The following is a 15,088-nucleotide window of genomic DNA, read 5'->3' as shown; positions in this document are numbered from 1 at the left end:
AATAGGAACTATAACATTCAGTACGCATTGCAGGCTGAAAACTTTCATTTTACATTTACATTGAAAACAAAAGTGAAAAACTGACAATTTCACTCAGCAGAACAACTTTGTAGAGTTTATGATAGTACTGCGCTTGTTACAGTGAATATGATTGCTTCTTATAAATATAAATCAAATTCATCTAAAATATTCAGAATCAAGCAGGTAGTTACAACTAAATTGCATTACTGTAGAACACAAAAAGTGCCAACAAAAACATTTTAGATATCTATTCTCTCCTGTCTGCCAGGCACTTATGAGCTATTTCATTTGTGATTAAAGACTGATTGTAAGTTGAACTGTTGAGCAATCAGAGTTACAATGTATGGAGTAGAGAGTCGCTATAATGGGGGAAATACTGTAGTTATATACTGTTAGGAAATAATTCAGTTTCATTTGTCAACACTTATGTATGTTACTGCTGTGGACAACTCCAGTTTCATACAAATGGTTTAAGCGATCGAGAAAAACTGTAAATTCATTCATCATCATCATTCATTTATTTACACTTCGTAAACAACAACAATACATTTCTATTGAAGTTGAAAATGCTGTACTTCTATTCTTTGTTAAGAATTTAGCCTTGGGAGTAAACCTGAGATCATCATAATTATCTTCTCAAACAGGGTGCACCTTGCTGTGCATTCTAACTGGTAAGTCCAGTTTTACTGTTGTGTAGGCAAAGCAGTTTTACTGTTGTGTAGGCAAAGCCAGCTTGAATGTCAGGATGTATAACATACTTCACATTCTGTTGTCTAATGTGGTTCAGGTCTAATTGGGAGACAAATTAAACTAAAAAGACTGTCAGATCAATTAACTATGGGGCCACATTTATCTCCAGTGACAGCATCAGTCACATCAAGTCTTTTGAACGTCCCGACGTGTCTGTGTGAGAAGACGAAATTAGAGGTCCACATTAGTAATTTTTAAGTTTTTTTAGCTGACATATAACATCCTGGTGCATGTAACGTAACATGTTATTGCACAATGATTCAAGACCAAAAATGGCAATGTAGGTCAAAGAATGTATATTTTAGACAATACATTCTACTTGCTTAGCTCCTTGTAAAACGATTTCGCAGAATGACGTTTCACACAGCTATTAGAGCGCCGAAGTGTGACGTGGCTAGCCTGTTAGCACCCAGAATCAAATATGACTTCACCGGCTTTTTTTGCGGTGATATGGACTGTGTGGAGTATTGAGACACAGCACTCAGAGGACCAGGAGCAAGGCTGCAGCCATGAGGGACGCCAGCATAGGATCTAGGAAGAAACTGGAAAAACATGCAATGATTGATTGATTATTTGTGTAATGGAATGCAGTTCTTCTTGATAATTATCATTCCTCAAAGCTTGTGACACCACCATCAGCACACACAGTATTTCTCAGAATCTCTCAGAGAGAGGAACTGTACTCTGACCTGGTAATGACAGCAGTGAGAGAGAATGAAAACATACCTGACAGTGGAAGACATAATGGCTTCTGTTGTAGGCCTACCCCTGTTAGTAGAGAGAAATTACTGGTTAGCAATGCCAGAACTGTATGTTCTTATTTGCCTGCACGTGTAATCTACCTCTTTCATTCTGTCCGTTTCTACTGTATGTTTCTGGACATTCCTTCCTCTTTCCCACTGACAAGCCTATCTGAGTGTGTTTGGCTATTTACTGTATATGACAGTTTATCTGTCTCTGTCTGTCTGTCTGTCTGTCTGTCTGTCTGTCTGTCTGTCTGTCTGTCTGCCTGCCTGCCTGCCTGCCTGCCTGCCTCTGTGCTCTCTATCAACAGTAAGGACAATTACATATTTCTCACAGCTGGTTTAAACATGTTCCTTCGATCTCTGTGTCTCTCAGTGTGAAGCGGCTGAAGTCAGTCCACAGACGAGGCGTCGGAAGGTCGGAACGGTTTTGATGCAGACTCGATATATCTGCCCACCAAAACAAAACAACAACATGTTTACTGTATATGTAAGACATCTAGGAGATTCCCTAGATGTCTTCTATTTTGACCGAATAATCTTTTCCCTGAGAGACAGTTTTCACAAGCGCATGACGACTCTAGCAATATGAAAATCATGCCTGTGCAACATCCACAGCTTGAGATACAACAAATTGTCATATTCAGATGCATTTTCGGCTGAATTGTTGCCATTCTGTTGCATTGAAAGATTGATTGATGAAAAAATGATTTGCCAAATGATGTAAGTTTCAAAAGAACATCTTATGGCATCATCTCATTGTTTTCTTATTTCTATTGATCACACTTGAAATTCCGAAATCTGATTGCCATTGAACATGTACTGTAAAATGATTTATGGCTTTTATGATTGGTTCTTTCATAAAACATTTTTTTTAAATGTATAATAATATCCCTTAACTGTCCTGAAAAAGTAAATGTATTACACTTGATAGCAAATGTTAATTGGTTATTTATGAAAAGTATATTTATGAGAGTACGGACAATGGGGGAAAATGTGATTAGTCTTGACAGAGGTAACTGATGATAGACAGGCAAGGCAAGCTGCATGTGCAAACAAACATTTTGAAGGAGAGCGTAATAAAATAAAATAAATATCGCTGTCATATGCACTAGGTGGTGCCATGGGCATGAGTGAGAGAGTTATGAAAGGCCATCAGTCTTGGTGCAAGCTGTTATTTTCCACAGCCAATGACATTAGCTCAATAATTGACAGCATGTGCTCCAATCAGTAACGCTGACACTGACACCTCATATTCTTTATGAGATCCGGATGTGTTCTGACCCAATGTACCTGCAGGTTAACATGGACAAGCTGCCATTATAAAGTTGATGATTAATAAGAGTAGCAGAGATTGACCCAAACCCATCTTGTGTCCCCTCAGAAATATGTGACAATTTAACTGAATCTTCCAGACACCATGATCAGAACAGAATGACAGTCGATGTGTTAACATTAAGTCTGAGGACAGAGATAGAGGTACAGTACAGTGTCTTCTCTCCAGTATGTGTGATTGTAGATAGAGGTTTTAAGTAAAGCTTCAATCTTCCTAGAAAGACTCATTTTGATGATCACAAATCAAGAAACAGAAACAATGGACAGGGCATATTATGATGCCTACCATCAAAGTTCACTAAGAAGTAGACATCGCCTCCTTTTAGAAAGTTTCCAGACCAGAGTGCATCATGGGACAGGAACCGGCGATAGCCAAGGTTTGGGCCAGCGTAGTATGAGTCTTCATTGGACTCATTCACAAGAATTCCCACCTTCCGGGGGTTGTCCCAGTAGAACAATGTCCTGTTGTCTTAAGGTTGTGAGGATGAATAAAGGATTGGGAGGAGAGGTACAGACATAAACAACATTTGAATTTATTTTTTGTGTTTGTTGATGCATTCCTGTATGCAGACAATATATTCTTCTTTTTAGGAAGAATGATTTCAACAAAACATGGAGTATTTTCATCACTGTTAGTGTGACTTACCCTCAGTGAAAATGCGAGTGGGATCTGTAGTAATACTGAACTGTCTAGACATGCGCTGCTGGATGTGGGGGTTCTGGTCCAGCAGTAGGAAGGTCACCTGCCTCCATGGGCAAGGCCACTGGAGCTGGTCATCATAATCACCAGACACCAAATGGAAGAAGACCCCAAAGTGATCAGAGTTGAGCCACATCAGTAACTGGAGCCCATAGCCCTCTCTGTTGTAGAACCTGGGGCTTTTCAGGGTCGTCCCAACGCTGCTTGTCTTCAGGATGTAATCAAAGTTCCGGATGTGCCACACGTGATAGGCACACACAGTCTCTGACAGGTTGATGTCATCAATAGAAAACCCTCCTGTAGAGTTTCCTGCTCCTTTACGCACCTCAAACTCCACCTGGAAGGTTTTGGTGGTGTTCAGGGGCACGTGGTGGAGCTGCCAGTAAGACGCTGGTGGACCTGGGATGGAGAGAGACAAGAAGCAAGATGTCATGATTACGCATCAGACACAGTTAGAATTTGCCCAAATAACAAAATCACATGTTTGTTTTCTTACCTTGAAAGCAGTCTATGAACAAGAACATACTGCAATCCATGTATTGGTTTTGTTTATCTAGCCACAGTCACCAACTGCTAAATGCTAGCATTTTGTAACCAAAAACCAATAGAAGTCAATCTCCCCTGATTTAGCATTGAATTTAACGGCCAAATAATTTCAAATTAATTTACAAAAAAGGAGCTCTATTACTTATTTGAGCTTACTTTGAGGCAGATTTGGGCATGAAAAACATGGGATATTACGTCCAGAAATTACAACATCATGTACAACATCATGTACAACATCATCACCTGTGAGCTGGCCCATGAGGCGGAGGATTCCTTTGGGGTCCTTTTCACCATCATACTCTCTGATCCAGATGTTCAGCTGGTCCTGGTTGCCTCCACTGTGGTAGTAAAAGAACTGCAGGCACTGAAACTGCGTCCGCGGTGTCATCCTCCTACTTACCATTTTGGCTCCATCTCCCTCTTTACCAGAAGCTGTGCTGTAGTACATAAAGAAACCAGCACCTGCAAAAAGCATAAATCAGGATAACTGTAATGGTAGATGTTGTCCTCCTGCTTGAAGTACCACATACACATGGTTTATAAAGACATATAAAAGCCTATATGTTGTTATTAAACCACATGTTCAGATGTTCTGTTTACATATCTCTATAATGTTAAAGCCAATCAGATCTTGATTGAACAATGAACTCACCACTATGATTGGTGGAAGTATTAGTAGCATAAGTGGAGGCGGTCTCTGTAAAAAAAAAAAAATGGAATAAAAAAATCCCCCAACAAAGTTTGAATGCATTTATTGAGACAGCGGTAGATAATTGGTAGCCTACATTGTTGGTTTACGCACCATTCTGAAAAGTGGACACTGGAGCAGTACCTGTATAGAAGAAATTTAACAGGAGGACCCAATTAAATCACAAACTTTACAACATTATATTTGTTATAATCATACTGCAGCAGCCCTGATATAATGAACAATGAAATCTGGTAAATATCAACTTGAAGAACTTGAAGAACTTGTGTTTTGGGTGAAACATTCATAGCATAAACTGTACTTGCCATTGGAGAGAGAGGAGTTGTTATCAGGGAATATAGTTGTCCTTACTGCAAGAAAATTCAATTGAAATGTACATTAAACTGTGTCAGGAAAAGTAAAGGTATGATTTGTTTTTTAATATGCTATTGTATACAAGCCCTACTATGTGAGTATGATTGAATTTAGCTCCAGGGTTTTAATGTGCTCTACCTACCCCCTAGGCTGGTGTGGTCTGAGGAGGGGCCCCCCTGGGCACTGCCCACTCTCTCCCAGCTGGCATTGCCCCTGGCACAAAAGACCATACCGCACTGTGCCTCATCCTCAAAGCTGCATGCCTCCAGGAAGGTGACTGCAGATGCTGTGTAAGAAGAACACAGGCATAAATATGAACTACAAACATGATGGCAAGCACAAGTTGTGATGCTAGGCTAACACGGTTGCTCCTAAAGCACATCCTGTATGACTTGTGTCTGCAATTATTATATAAATCCCTGTATGTGACAATATTGTGATAAAATATTGTACAGTGTAACCATTTGTAAATGTCCAATTTAATGTATTGATGTAGAACTAAATATACTTACTGCAGTTATACAGCAAGTTCAGCTTCACAACATCATTGGGGCTCATTTCCAGTCGTTGGCCAATCACATCCTGGAATTCTGGTTGCTTAGTGATGATGGTGGATCCGTTGCCATTGCCAAAAGCATATTTACCGTAGTGCATCACAGAGGTGTAGTCATACGGAGTACCCAGGGTACTTGTTTGGCTTGCACTGTGTTTTATGAAATTGTGCTCCTTTCCTGAAATATAATGTTTGAAGTTTTTATAACACTTTATAAAGAATGTATTAATGCAGTAGAAACTATTTAAAATGCTGGAACTCATAATATGAGTAAAAAAACAACGTATGAATGGTTTATGAATGGTATACACCAGTATTATTATTAACTGGAGTTGAACTGTTTGAAATTAGCAAATGTTTGCACACTCTACAAACAGAATGAAGTGGTCATAAAAAACCTTTTTCTATGTTTTCCCACACAATGGTCACATGATCATCTCTGTCATATCTGGACTGCTCGTGCCAGAAGCCCAGAGCGTGGAGAAACTCATGCTCCACAACGGCAATGTGATCACACCACTGTCCGATGGATAGGCTTTGGTTGCCCGAACGTTGGTTCCCAACATATGAATAACATCTAAGGAGGAGAATAATCAAGCAAGCATGAAGTAAAGCAAGAGGGAAAAAAAGAATTAATGAAATGAGGAGCCGTATAGGTCATTTTTCATACTTTTCCTCTCACACACACATACAACTCTCACATTCATATATAGTTGAATACATGCACCTATAGTTCTGAAATCCTCATACACACATACATAAAACACTCTCACTTTTTCATAGAAAACAGCCATGAGAGACATACCGTATTTGATTCTTCAAGCAATAAGATGACACATTACCCATCATCCTTTATGACTAAGATATAGTTTGGCTCATCCTCCCAAGGTTTGAAATCCACACAAGTTTTCAGGCGTATTTGCTCCAATGCCCGAAGAATAACCCCTTTGGCATTTGTGTCTGTTGTGAAGGGAAAGAAAAGGAAAGGACCAAAAGCATGATTTCTTACTGTGTTTTCTTTATTTCATAAGACCGATGACCAAACACATTTGCCTGTTGTCAAATGTCTTACCAAGACTATCATCCAAAACATAAGGGACAGGGATATCCCATCTGTACTGGTCACCTAGGATGGTGTTTCTCTCTAGTCCCTATGGAGAAACATAATTTGATAAACACAACAAACTGATAAAGACTAAAGAAGGTGGACTCCACAAGGTCAGCACTTCACTCTTTAACACACTACTACTACTACTGCTACTATTACTACTGCTACTACTACTACTACTACTACTACTACTACTACTACTACTGCTACTACTGATATACATACAGGCAATCATAGCATCAAGTCTTTTTATGTGGAAACATAATTGGCACTGAATGTAAATTTAAAAAAAATAAATACATATATATTTGATAGATTCATGGCAAAAGTTCTTACTTACAGACATCAACAGTATGTCCCCCTCAAGCAGACCCAGATCTAAAAGTGTGATAAAAGTATTAATCAAATATTATGATAATAAACAAAATCATTTTTCAATAATTTATCAAGAAAATACATTGAGCTATGGTATGCTATAGGGAGTGTTTTGAATAATCTTTGAGGCCTCCATCTCTTGCATAGACCTATCATATGTGTGGATATTTACCTTTGTTTATCTCAATGATGTCCATATTTCTTTCTTCATTCTCATGTTCATCAGCTCCTGTAAAGAGTATACAGTATACAGTGTCGGGTGGTGTAATTACACTGCATCGTTTCATTCTGTGGGTGTGAGTTTTATTTTATTTTGATTTATTTATTCTTTGTTTAATCAAGTGAGTCTGAGTAGTAGGCCTTCCGTAGACATTGTTAAAGGTTATAGTAGTTCTGATGGCAGAAGTGATTCGTAATTGAAGTATATTATTCCTCACCAAACATCACACGATCTAACCTTAAAATGTGGAATCATAATTTATCATTGGCTCATCTACATTTACCCAAACTAATTATAAAACCGAGCAATTCGGTAGGTTGATTCGCTCAGGATTGGGTTTGAAATTCAAAATCATATAAAAGTCACTTAGGTTAACCTGTAACCGTGTGCCTCTCTCAATTACAAAGTGATTACAGCAGTTGCAGAGTTTCTATCTGGAGTACCTACTGTACCTCCTATGGATGCTGTTGGCTGTGGATGTATGCAGACCACAATAGTTACATTTTGAATACATGACATTACATTTAAACATGTAGTACATTACATGTAGTAAATTACATCAGCTTATGCCATTGTTGCAGTGAAACAATTAACTGTACAAGCTCTAGTCTATAGATAAGGTCTTACCATAGTCAATGTCCGCTGTACAACCAAGTTCAGCAGGAGAAGCGCACACCACGACATTCTCCCTGTTCTTGCTTCTTGCCAAGTGACACTTCACAAGCTTTCTTTTACAAAGAATCGTCAGGAGAGATGGAGAGGTTAAACCACTACATTAACAAAATACAACAATTCTACATTTACATTTACATTTACATTTATGGCATTTAGCAGACACCTTTATCCAAAGCGACTTACAATAAATATATTTGTTTAAGTAAGTGAATCATCTATCCAACAGTCATCATAAGACAAAGTAATCAATGCTCACACCAGGCAGTCGTAATGCCACTTGTCCAGCGGGGAAGTGGGGGTGAAGAAGTCTCAAGGGTTGGGGTTAGGGTTAGTACAGGGGGGGTAGTGGGGGTGAAGAGGTCTTTAGGAAGGACTGTTAAGATGTAGCCTGAAGAGGACATCGGACCTGCTCCGAGTACATTGCTGTCCAACTACAGATTGACAGGAGAAAGTTACTATTTAAAATACCTAATAGCTTTTCATGATGATCAACCCAAGACGAGAAATTATTGACAAATAATTAGGTGTCCAAAAAACACATGTTCTTTCCAAGCCAGTGGCTAAAATCCTATTGTCATGAAAGTTGATAAAGGCCTGCTAGAACAGAGAAGAACATGCTTTTGAAGAGAGTTTCTGTTAGTCATTCATTCTAACCAATATGATCATTCTATAAGTAGTTATATTAAATGGCCGACAGACTTTTACAGTAAAACACTAAAGCAATTGCAATCACAGTGCATGCAAATACATGTACCTGTGTATATGGATGTGTTGGTCTTGCATACACCCCTTTGCATTGGGACCTGCCTGTAACATTACCTACTGTACACTGGGATCTAAAGGGACAGAGCAACTCAAATGTTTAGACATGGCCTTATATTCACAGGAGAGGAGAGGGCCAAGGCAGGTGCCACACAAAACAACCTCTCCTTCTAACAGATCTCCTTCTAACAGATCTCCTTCGTAACAGATGAAGAACTGGCTTCTAAAGTGTCTCGTTCAATGTATAGGTCTGAAGAGTTGTATTACATTCACTGAGGTCCTTGTGTCGGACACGACTCAAACAAAACACCACCACCATCATCATCATCATCATCATCATCATCATCATCATCATCATCATCCTCATCATCATCATCATCATCATGGTCTTCTTTGTAGTCTTCTAACAGAGATGGCACCTTTCAGTTCCACCCTGAAGGTGGATGAGCCAGAGGCCTCTAACCAGACATTTGTGCGCACGGTGTAGCACAGCAGTCCAGCCTAGCCTGTGAAGGTCAGATGGAGTAAGTGAGGTCAGTTTAGCTCATTGGGTTTTTTCTTCCTCATGGTTGAAATTATAGGATTAGGATCAAATAAATTGGTCCTAGATCTGAACCTCAGTAAATGTTTGGCCATTATTTAGAAGAAAGCTTCATTGTATTTGCTCACTTTATCTTTACACATATTGCCTTATTTACACGTATTGCCTTGTTGTGTTATTATTGTATTTTTATTCTTACTTCTTTGATATGTGCACTTGCAAGTACTGTAATACACGCACTGTTACACACACTGTATCCTGTGTATATGATAAATAAACTTTGATGTGATTTGATTTGTAACACTAGAGGGTGCTGCATGCAAACTAAACTAGAAAATACTCTGCTACTTCATTGGAGAAGTGATAGAAGCAAATGCAATTTCTTTTTTGTCTTTAAGTACATATATAGTGTATGTTTATATACTGTAATTTCAATTAATGGAGGTGTTTTTCCATCCTTAAGAACAGTCAACATGGCTTTATGTTTTTATTTTTCCACAAACCAAATTGATGTTTACAGAATATAACATGATGCAAATAGTTTTCTTTACACAAATGATTTGCATTACATATTTACTAGAAATTCCTCTCACACAACACAATCTCTAAAAACACGTTGGAATGTACAGTAATTCACTGCCCTGTGTGAACAGAGCATGACAAGCAACAAGAGCGAATCACTCCCAAACACCTGCAGTACCACCAGGTGGCAGCGGCGTCAACTCCGCGGCTGCTGTTGGATTTACTTCTTCTTATTCATGTAAATAAACCTGAACGTTTAAGCAAGAAAGCTGAGTTTACTCAGACAAAACAATGTGTTCTCTGGAGTGTGATCAAACATGATCAGCCATGGGGGATTAATACATAATCTGCCTACTTGTGTGTAATGACAGTATACAGAGGCCCTGTAATTACATACCTATATATACACCACAATCACATGAGTCTGATCCTAGTCATATCAACACAGGAAATACTGAAGGAACAAAACAAGGGGGAAAAAACACAGCCTGCACAATGTTGAATCTCGACGTGTCATTGTCACGTTGGTGGTGGGCGAAGCAAAGCAAGTCGCAGCTTGTTCAAAGAGACTCAAGTGTCTTCGCCCCCCACATCCCCCCACCCCCCAAAGGTGCCCCCTTCTATCTACACCAGCTCCTTCAACAGCCTTTGATGTCTCCCCCATAGAGTCAATGGGGGGATGGTTAATCTACGACCCTCCTGTGTTGGGATGGGGGTCTTCTGATCAAAGCCTAACAATGCGTTCTGGCCCCTAGTGAGTGATAGTGCTATATGAACAGACGCCCTCCAGGGCACCCATGCTGGTACTGTTATGAAGGGGAGACGGGTGGGGGAAAGGAGAAGGTGTTGCGCTGAATCAGCATGTATCTGCTTGGTAGATCCTTATCCTGAATCAGAGCTTTGACAGAGGCAAAAGCACATAAAGGTTGCTGTCTCTATGTGTGGGGGAAGACATATAATAGATATATTGTACAAGGTTTACAAGGTTTACCAGGTTTAACTACATGCACTAAAGAGCAAGGTTACATGTTCTGTGGCTGTTAGCTATGATTGCTATTCAAGTACACCAAAGCATCTTGATTACCAATGAGTATGTCATTATTGTCATCTCCTGAAAGGAACTCCAGAGGGATCACATAAGAAATTGTACTCTCTATCTGCACAATCAATACTTCAATTTGCTATGTGGCATTTTTTCACAGAGGATACATGCTTCCAATGAAATGACACCGGTCAAACTTGCACATGTCCCCCTCACACGTTTGATTGTCTCCACTGTGTTTGTTGTGCTTTCAAGTTATTTGTGTGAATTTCCCAGTACTGGGGACAGTTGAGAGGCCTGTGTGTATGTGTGTGTGTGTGTGTGTGTGTGTGTGTGTGTGTGTGTGTGTGTGTGTGTGTCGTGTTGTCAGTGGACTATGCCCCTCCACGCTGGATGCTGGCAAGAGGGGGGGTTGAAGACATAAGTGTGACGTGTCTGGATTGTGTGTGTGTGTGTGTGTGTGTGTGTGTTTATGAGACAGACACTCATAAACAGTAGGACTCAAGTCAAGGGGAGAAGTAGCACACACCTCCATGGAGCCTGTTGTACATTCACACCTCACTATAGGATATAGGAAAGGGGAGGGGGAGATAGTGCACAAACAACTATTAACACTAAACTATACCTTATGGAAGAGGTTGGTAGCAGTCGTAGTGCATGAGTATTACAGGGTTGGTATTGGTTGCCCTGATAGAAGAAGTATGGGATCAGTATTGGGTTCAAAATTAGATGTTGCATAAACAACCAAACAACCTCCTCACAAAAACATTCCACACACGAAAGTCCATGTACTATAAAGACACTGCAGCACCTTTCACCTACTCAGGTCAGTGATACACCTCTCACCTCCAATGAGTGCCAATCATCAGTGCTACTTACCATTGAAACGGTGTGAATGACAGTAGCTCTGACAAGTAATGACATGTAAAAGGTCAGGCCTTTATCAGACAATCAACCTATTGTTGACACATGAGACAGGGCATGAGCAGTGACAGGGCATGTCAGGACTCGGGGAAAGTCATGTTTCTAAAGCAGAAACTAAACTAAAAGTTCACCACTGATAGCGACAGCAAAAGTACATTCATTACAATAATAGATAGATAGATAGATAGATAGATAGATAGATACTTTATTGATCCCTGAGGGGAAATTAAGGTGTTACAGCAGCTCATATCACAAACAACCAAACAACAACAACAAAATAAAGTGACAATAGAATGATAGAATAAAATAGACATCTGAAACATTATGTACAGTAGGAACAGTCCAGTATGATTTAACATCCCCCAGCCTGACTCTGATCACCCCGATCGACCCAGCCGGAGGAGGAGTACAGTCTTATTGCGGCAGGCAGAAAAGATCTCCTACAGCGCTCCTTAGTGCAACGTGGTTGTAGTAGTCTGTTAAAGGAGCTTCACTGCTCTGTGTCATGTAGGGGATTGGAGGGATTGTCCATGATGGCCATGAGTAATATTTACTCATGCTGTCATTACTATCCCTTCTAGATAAATAGGTAGGATAGGATAGGCCTGTAGTAGGATAAGTCATGCCTGAAGTCACTCAGGGTTGTCATGCAAGTTGCCACTGCTTATTGGTTAATAATGGATGGAAAATAGTGGAAAAACCTGTTTATGTGGTTACATTTGTCCTTAAGTGACACATTGCATGTGGTATTGGAGTTGAATCTCAAGAAGGGCCCTTAGTTGACTATGAGGGGCATATTTTTAACAATGCATTTCAATGAATGAATGAATACACAAACAATGTTGTATATGTTTAGAATTATAAATGCTTTATTGATGTAATAAATTACTGAAATTACAAGGGTTATATCTTCAAACTTAACAGCACAAGACAGAAACACATATATACATGTTTTATCAGCACAAAGGTTTGGTTTGCATATCTCACCTTGCACTAAATAATAAATACTCTGGGAATATGCCCAGTTTCATTTTGCATGTTTTACAGCACAGATCAGGCAATGACAGAATCACTTCAGATGTTTCAGAGAGTCCAATAGAGGTTCTCAGAGACACAGTGATGGAATGACTGTGAGACATCATGGGTGGAGAGAAGTTGGAGTATGCCATTTAGTTGGTCTTGGTGAAGGACTGGTAGAGAGAGGTGAGCTGGGCCTGTAGGTCCTGGGCGTAGGGGTCCAGCTTGCCCTTTAGGTCCTCAGCGTAGGGGGCCAGGCTCTGCTGCACCATCTCAGCTCTCTGGGCCAGCTGGGTCTGAACATTCTCGGCCAGAGGAGCCACACGACTCTGGAAGTCCTGCAGGTGCTGGTCCACTTTCTGCTTCAGCTCGTCTGTGTAGGGGCCCAGCTGAGACTGCAGCTCCCTCACACTCTGCTCCAGGCTGCTCTTCAGCTCCTCACTCTTCTGCAGTAGGGTGGCTTTCAGGGCCTCTGAGTCCAGGGACTCTGCGTAGGGGGCCAGCTCCTGTTTCAGCTGCTCCACCCTCTGCTGGACCTTGGCCTTCATCTCCTCTGCGTAGGGCTCCATTTTCTCCCGGACACTGATCAGGTCCTGGCCCAGACGTTCCTTCAGCACCTCGGCCTCTTGGGTAATCTTGGCCATCAGGTTCTGGGCCAGAGGAGGGAGCTGCTCCTGTAGAGAAACAGCGTATTGGCTGGCCACGTCAGCACTCTCTGTGATGCGGGCACTGCAGGAGAGAGAGGAGAGAGAGGTCAAGTCAGGTCACTATTCTATACCTCTGAGAGATTCCATAGTCAACATCCCAAACTGTCATAACATCACTGGTCACACACGTCACATGACTTACTTGAGATCCTGTCCCAGCTGAGACTTCCTGATCATCTGGACGGTGTCCTCAGCGGTTGTCGTTGCCTTGGCGACGTAGTCCCAGAAGGCATCTGTCAGCTGCTCTAGCTGTGGCTTGGGCTCATCAGCGTAGAAGAGGTTGGCATGGCAACCTGTTGAGGCAGGGCAATAGAGTCAGTTGTTATGGTGAGGTATGTTGATTTACTGATTATCAGCCTCTAGGTGCTCTATTTAATTGACCTTTTACTGTTCATGGGCATAGCCTTCTAACCTTTACATACACTTTCAATGTGCTAAACTCTGCATGGGATTTATAATAATATGTTCAGATTATAATAATGTAATCAGAATTACTACTCTTTTCTGGACAGTTACTCTGGTCTGAAAAGATAAGATACAATAGCAAAGAAGCCATTGTAGTGTTAGCATTAGATGTTACTTACCAGAGAGGGCAGCAATTGCTAGCACCACGAACACCTTCATGTTTGAGTTTCTCACTGAAAAGCAGATATAGCATTGGTCAGTTACACTTCAAATTTCAAAAGATCAAACATCATTCAATTGATATCCCCTCAATTGTGTGTTTTAAAGTTCAGAGTTGCTCTCACCTGTTATTCCCAGTGTATCTCTTGAGTGTTTTCAGTCTGAGTGTGTGTGTGTCTATCAGGCTGGGGCCATGCAGTATATATACTGTAATGAGGTGAGGTGAGAGTTGTAGCAGAGAGACAAAGTCCAGGTGCCACTGCCATGTTGTCACTAATGCTCTCTTCCTGGCTCACACTGCATGAATGGACCTTTACAATACACACACACACACACACACACACACACACACACACACACTCACACACACACACACACACACACACACACACACTCACACACACACACACACACACACACACACACACACACACACACACACACACACACACACACACACACACACACAAACCCTGGAAATTAACCCCTGACCACAAACCTAACAAGCAACACCATTCACAAACACACTCTTTAAAAATTCAGAAAATGTATATAGGGTTGTAGACTGGATTGTTTCTCTGACAGTATTCCAGAATAAGTACTTTCTAAGGTTGATAGACCTACAGTGACATACACAGACTGAGATGCTGCATACACCTATGCATATACCTATCCTTGCTTGAACTTGCCTGGACTGAACTTGTCATTGTGTAACCACCGGGTCAGATGCATAGGCTGTATTGGACAACTGTGTTTAGACCTGATATGTTTTACTTAGTTTCATGGTGCTTTTTACATTCCTTGGAAAGGATTTACTGTGGTGATGTAAATGTAAATGTAAATGATTTAAAACAGGGTCA

At 40.6% G+C, this 15,088-nt stretch overlaps 2 protein-coding genes across 2 annotated transcripts; both read right to left on the bottom strand.

The window, feature by feature from the left end:
• Window positions 1-1,845: 1,845 nt before the first annotated feature.
• LOC310810672 (meprin A subunit beta-like) lies at window positions 1,846-9,535 on the bottom strand (the record flags this gene model as incomplete). Its single annotated transcript, XM_083678519.1, has 10 exons — window positions 1,846-1,964; window positions 3,136-3,318; window positions 3,496-3,948; window positions 4,339-4,557; window positions 5,301-5,444; window positions 5,671-5,889; window positions 6,110-6,288; window positions 6,554-6,671; window positions 6,784-6,862; window positions 9,521-9,535. 10 exons carry the CDS (start codon window positions 9,533-9,535, stop codon window positions 1,846-1,848), a joined length of 1,728 nt encoding a protein of 575 aa, XP_083534645.1.
• A 3,500-nt stretch (window positions 9,536-13,035) lies between these two features.
• On the bottom strand, window positions 13,036-14,228 carry LOC310810571 (uncharacterized protein; the record flags this gene model as incomplete). The annotated part of the gene is made up of 3 exons (XM_083678386.1): window positions 13,036-13,626; window positions 13,747-13,897; window positions 14,189-14,228. The coding sequence occupies 3 exons, from the start codon at window positions 14,226-14,228 to the stop codon at window positions 13,050-13,052; spliced, it is 768 nt and encodes a 255-aa protein (XP_083534512.1). The 3' UTR covers window positions 13,036-13,049.
• Between the last annotated feature and the right edge of the window lie 860 nt (window positions 14,229-15,088).

This window comes from Argentina silus (genome assembly GCF_951799395.1).
Source record: "Argentina silus genome assembly, chromosome: 10".
Classification (NCBI taxonomy): Eukaryota; Metazoa; Chordata; class Actinopteri; order Argentiniformes; family Argentinidae; genus Argentina; species Argentina silus.
Note: the sequence above shows the minus strand (reverse complement) of the source record. Positions and strands in the feature narration are given on the sequence as shown.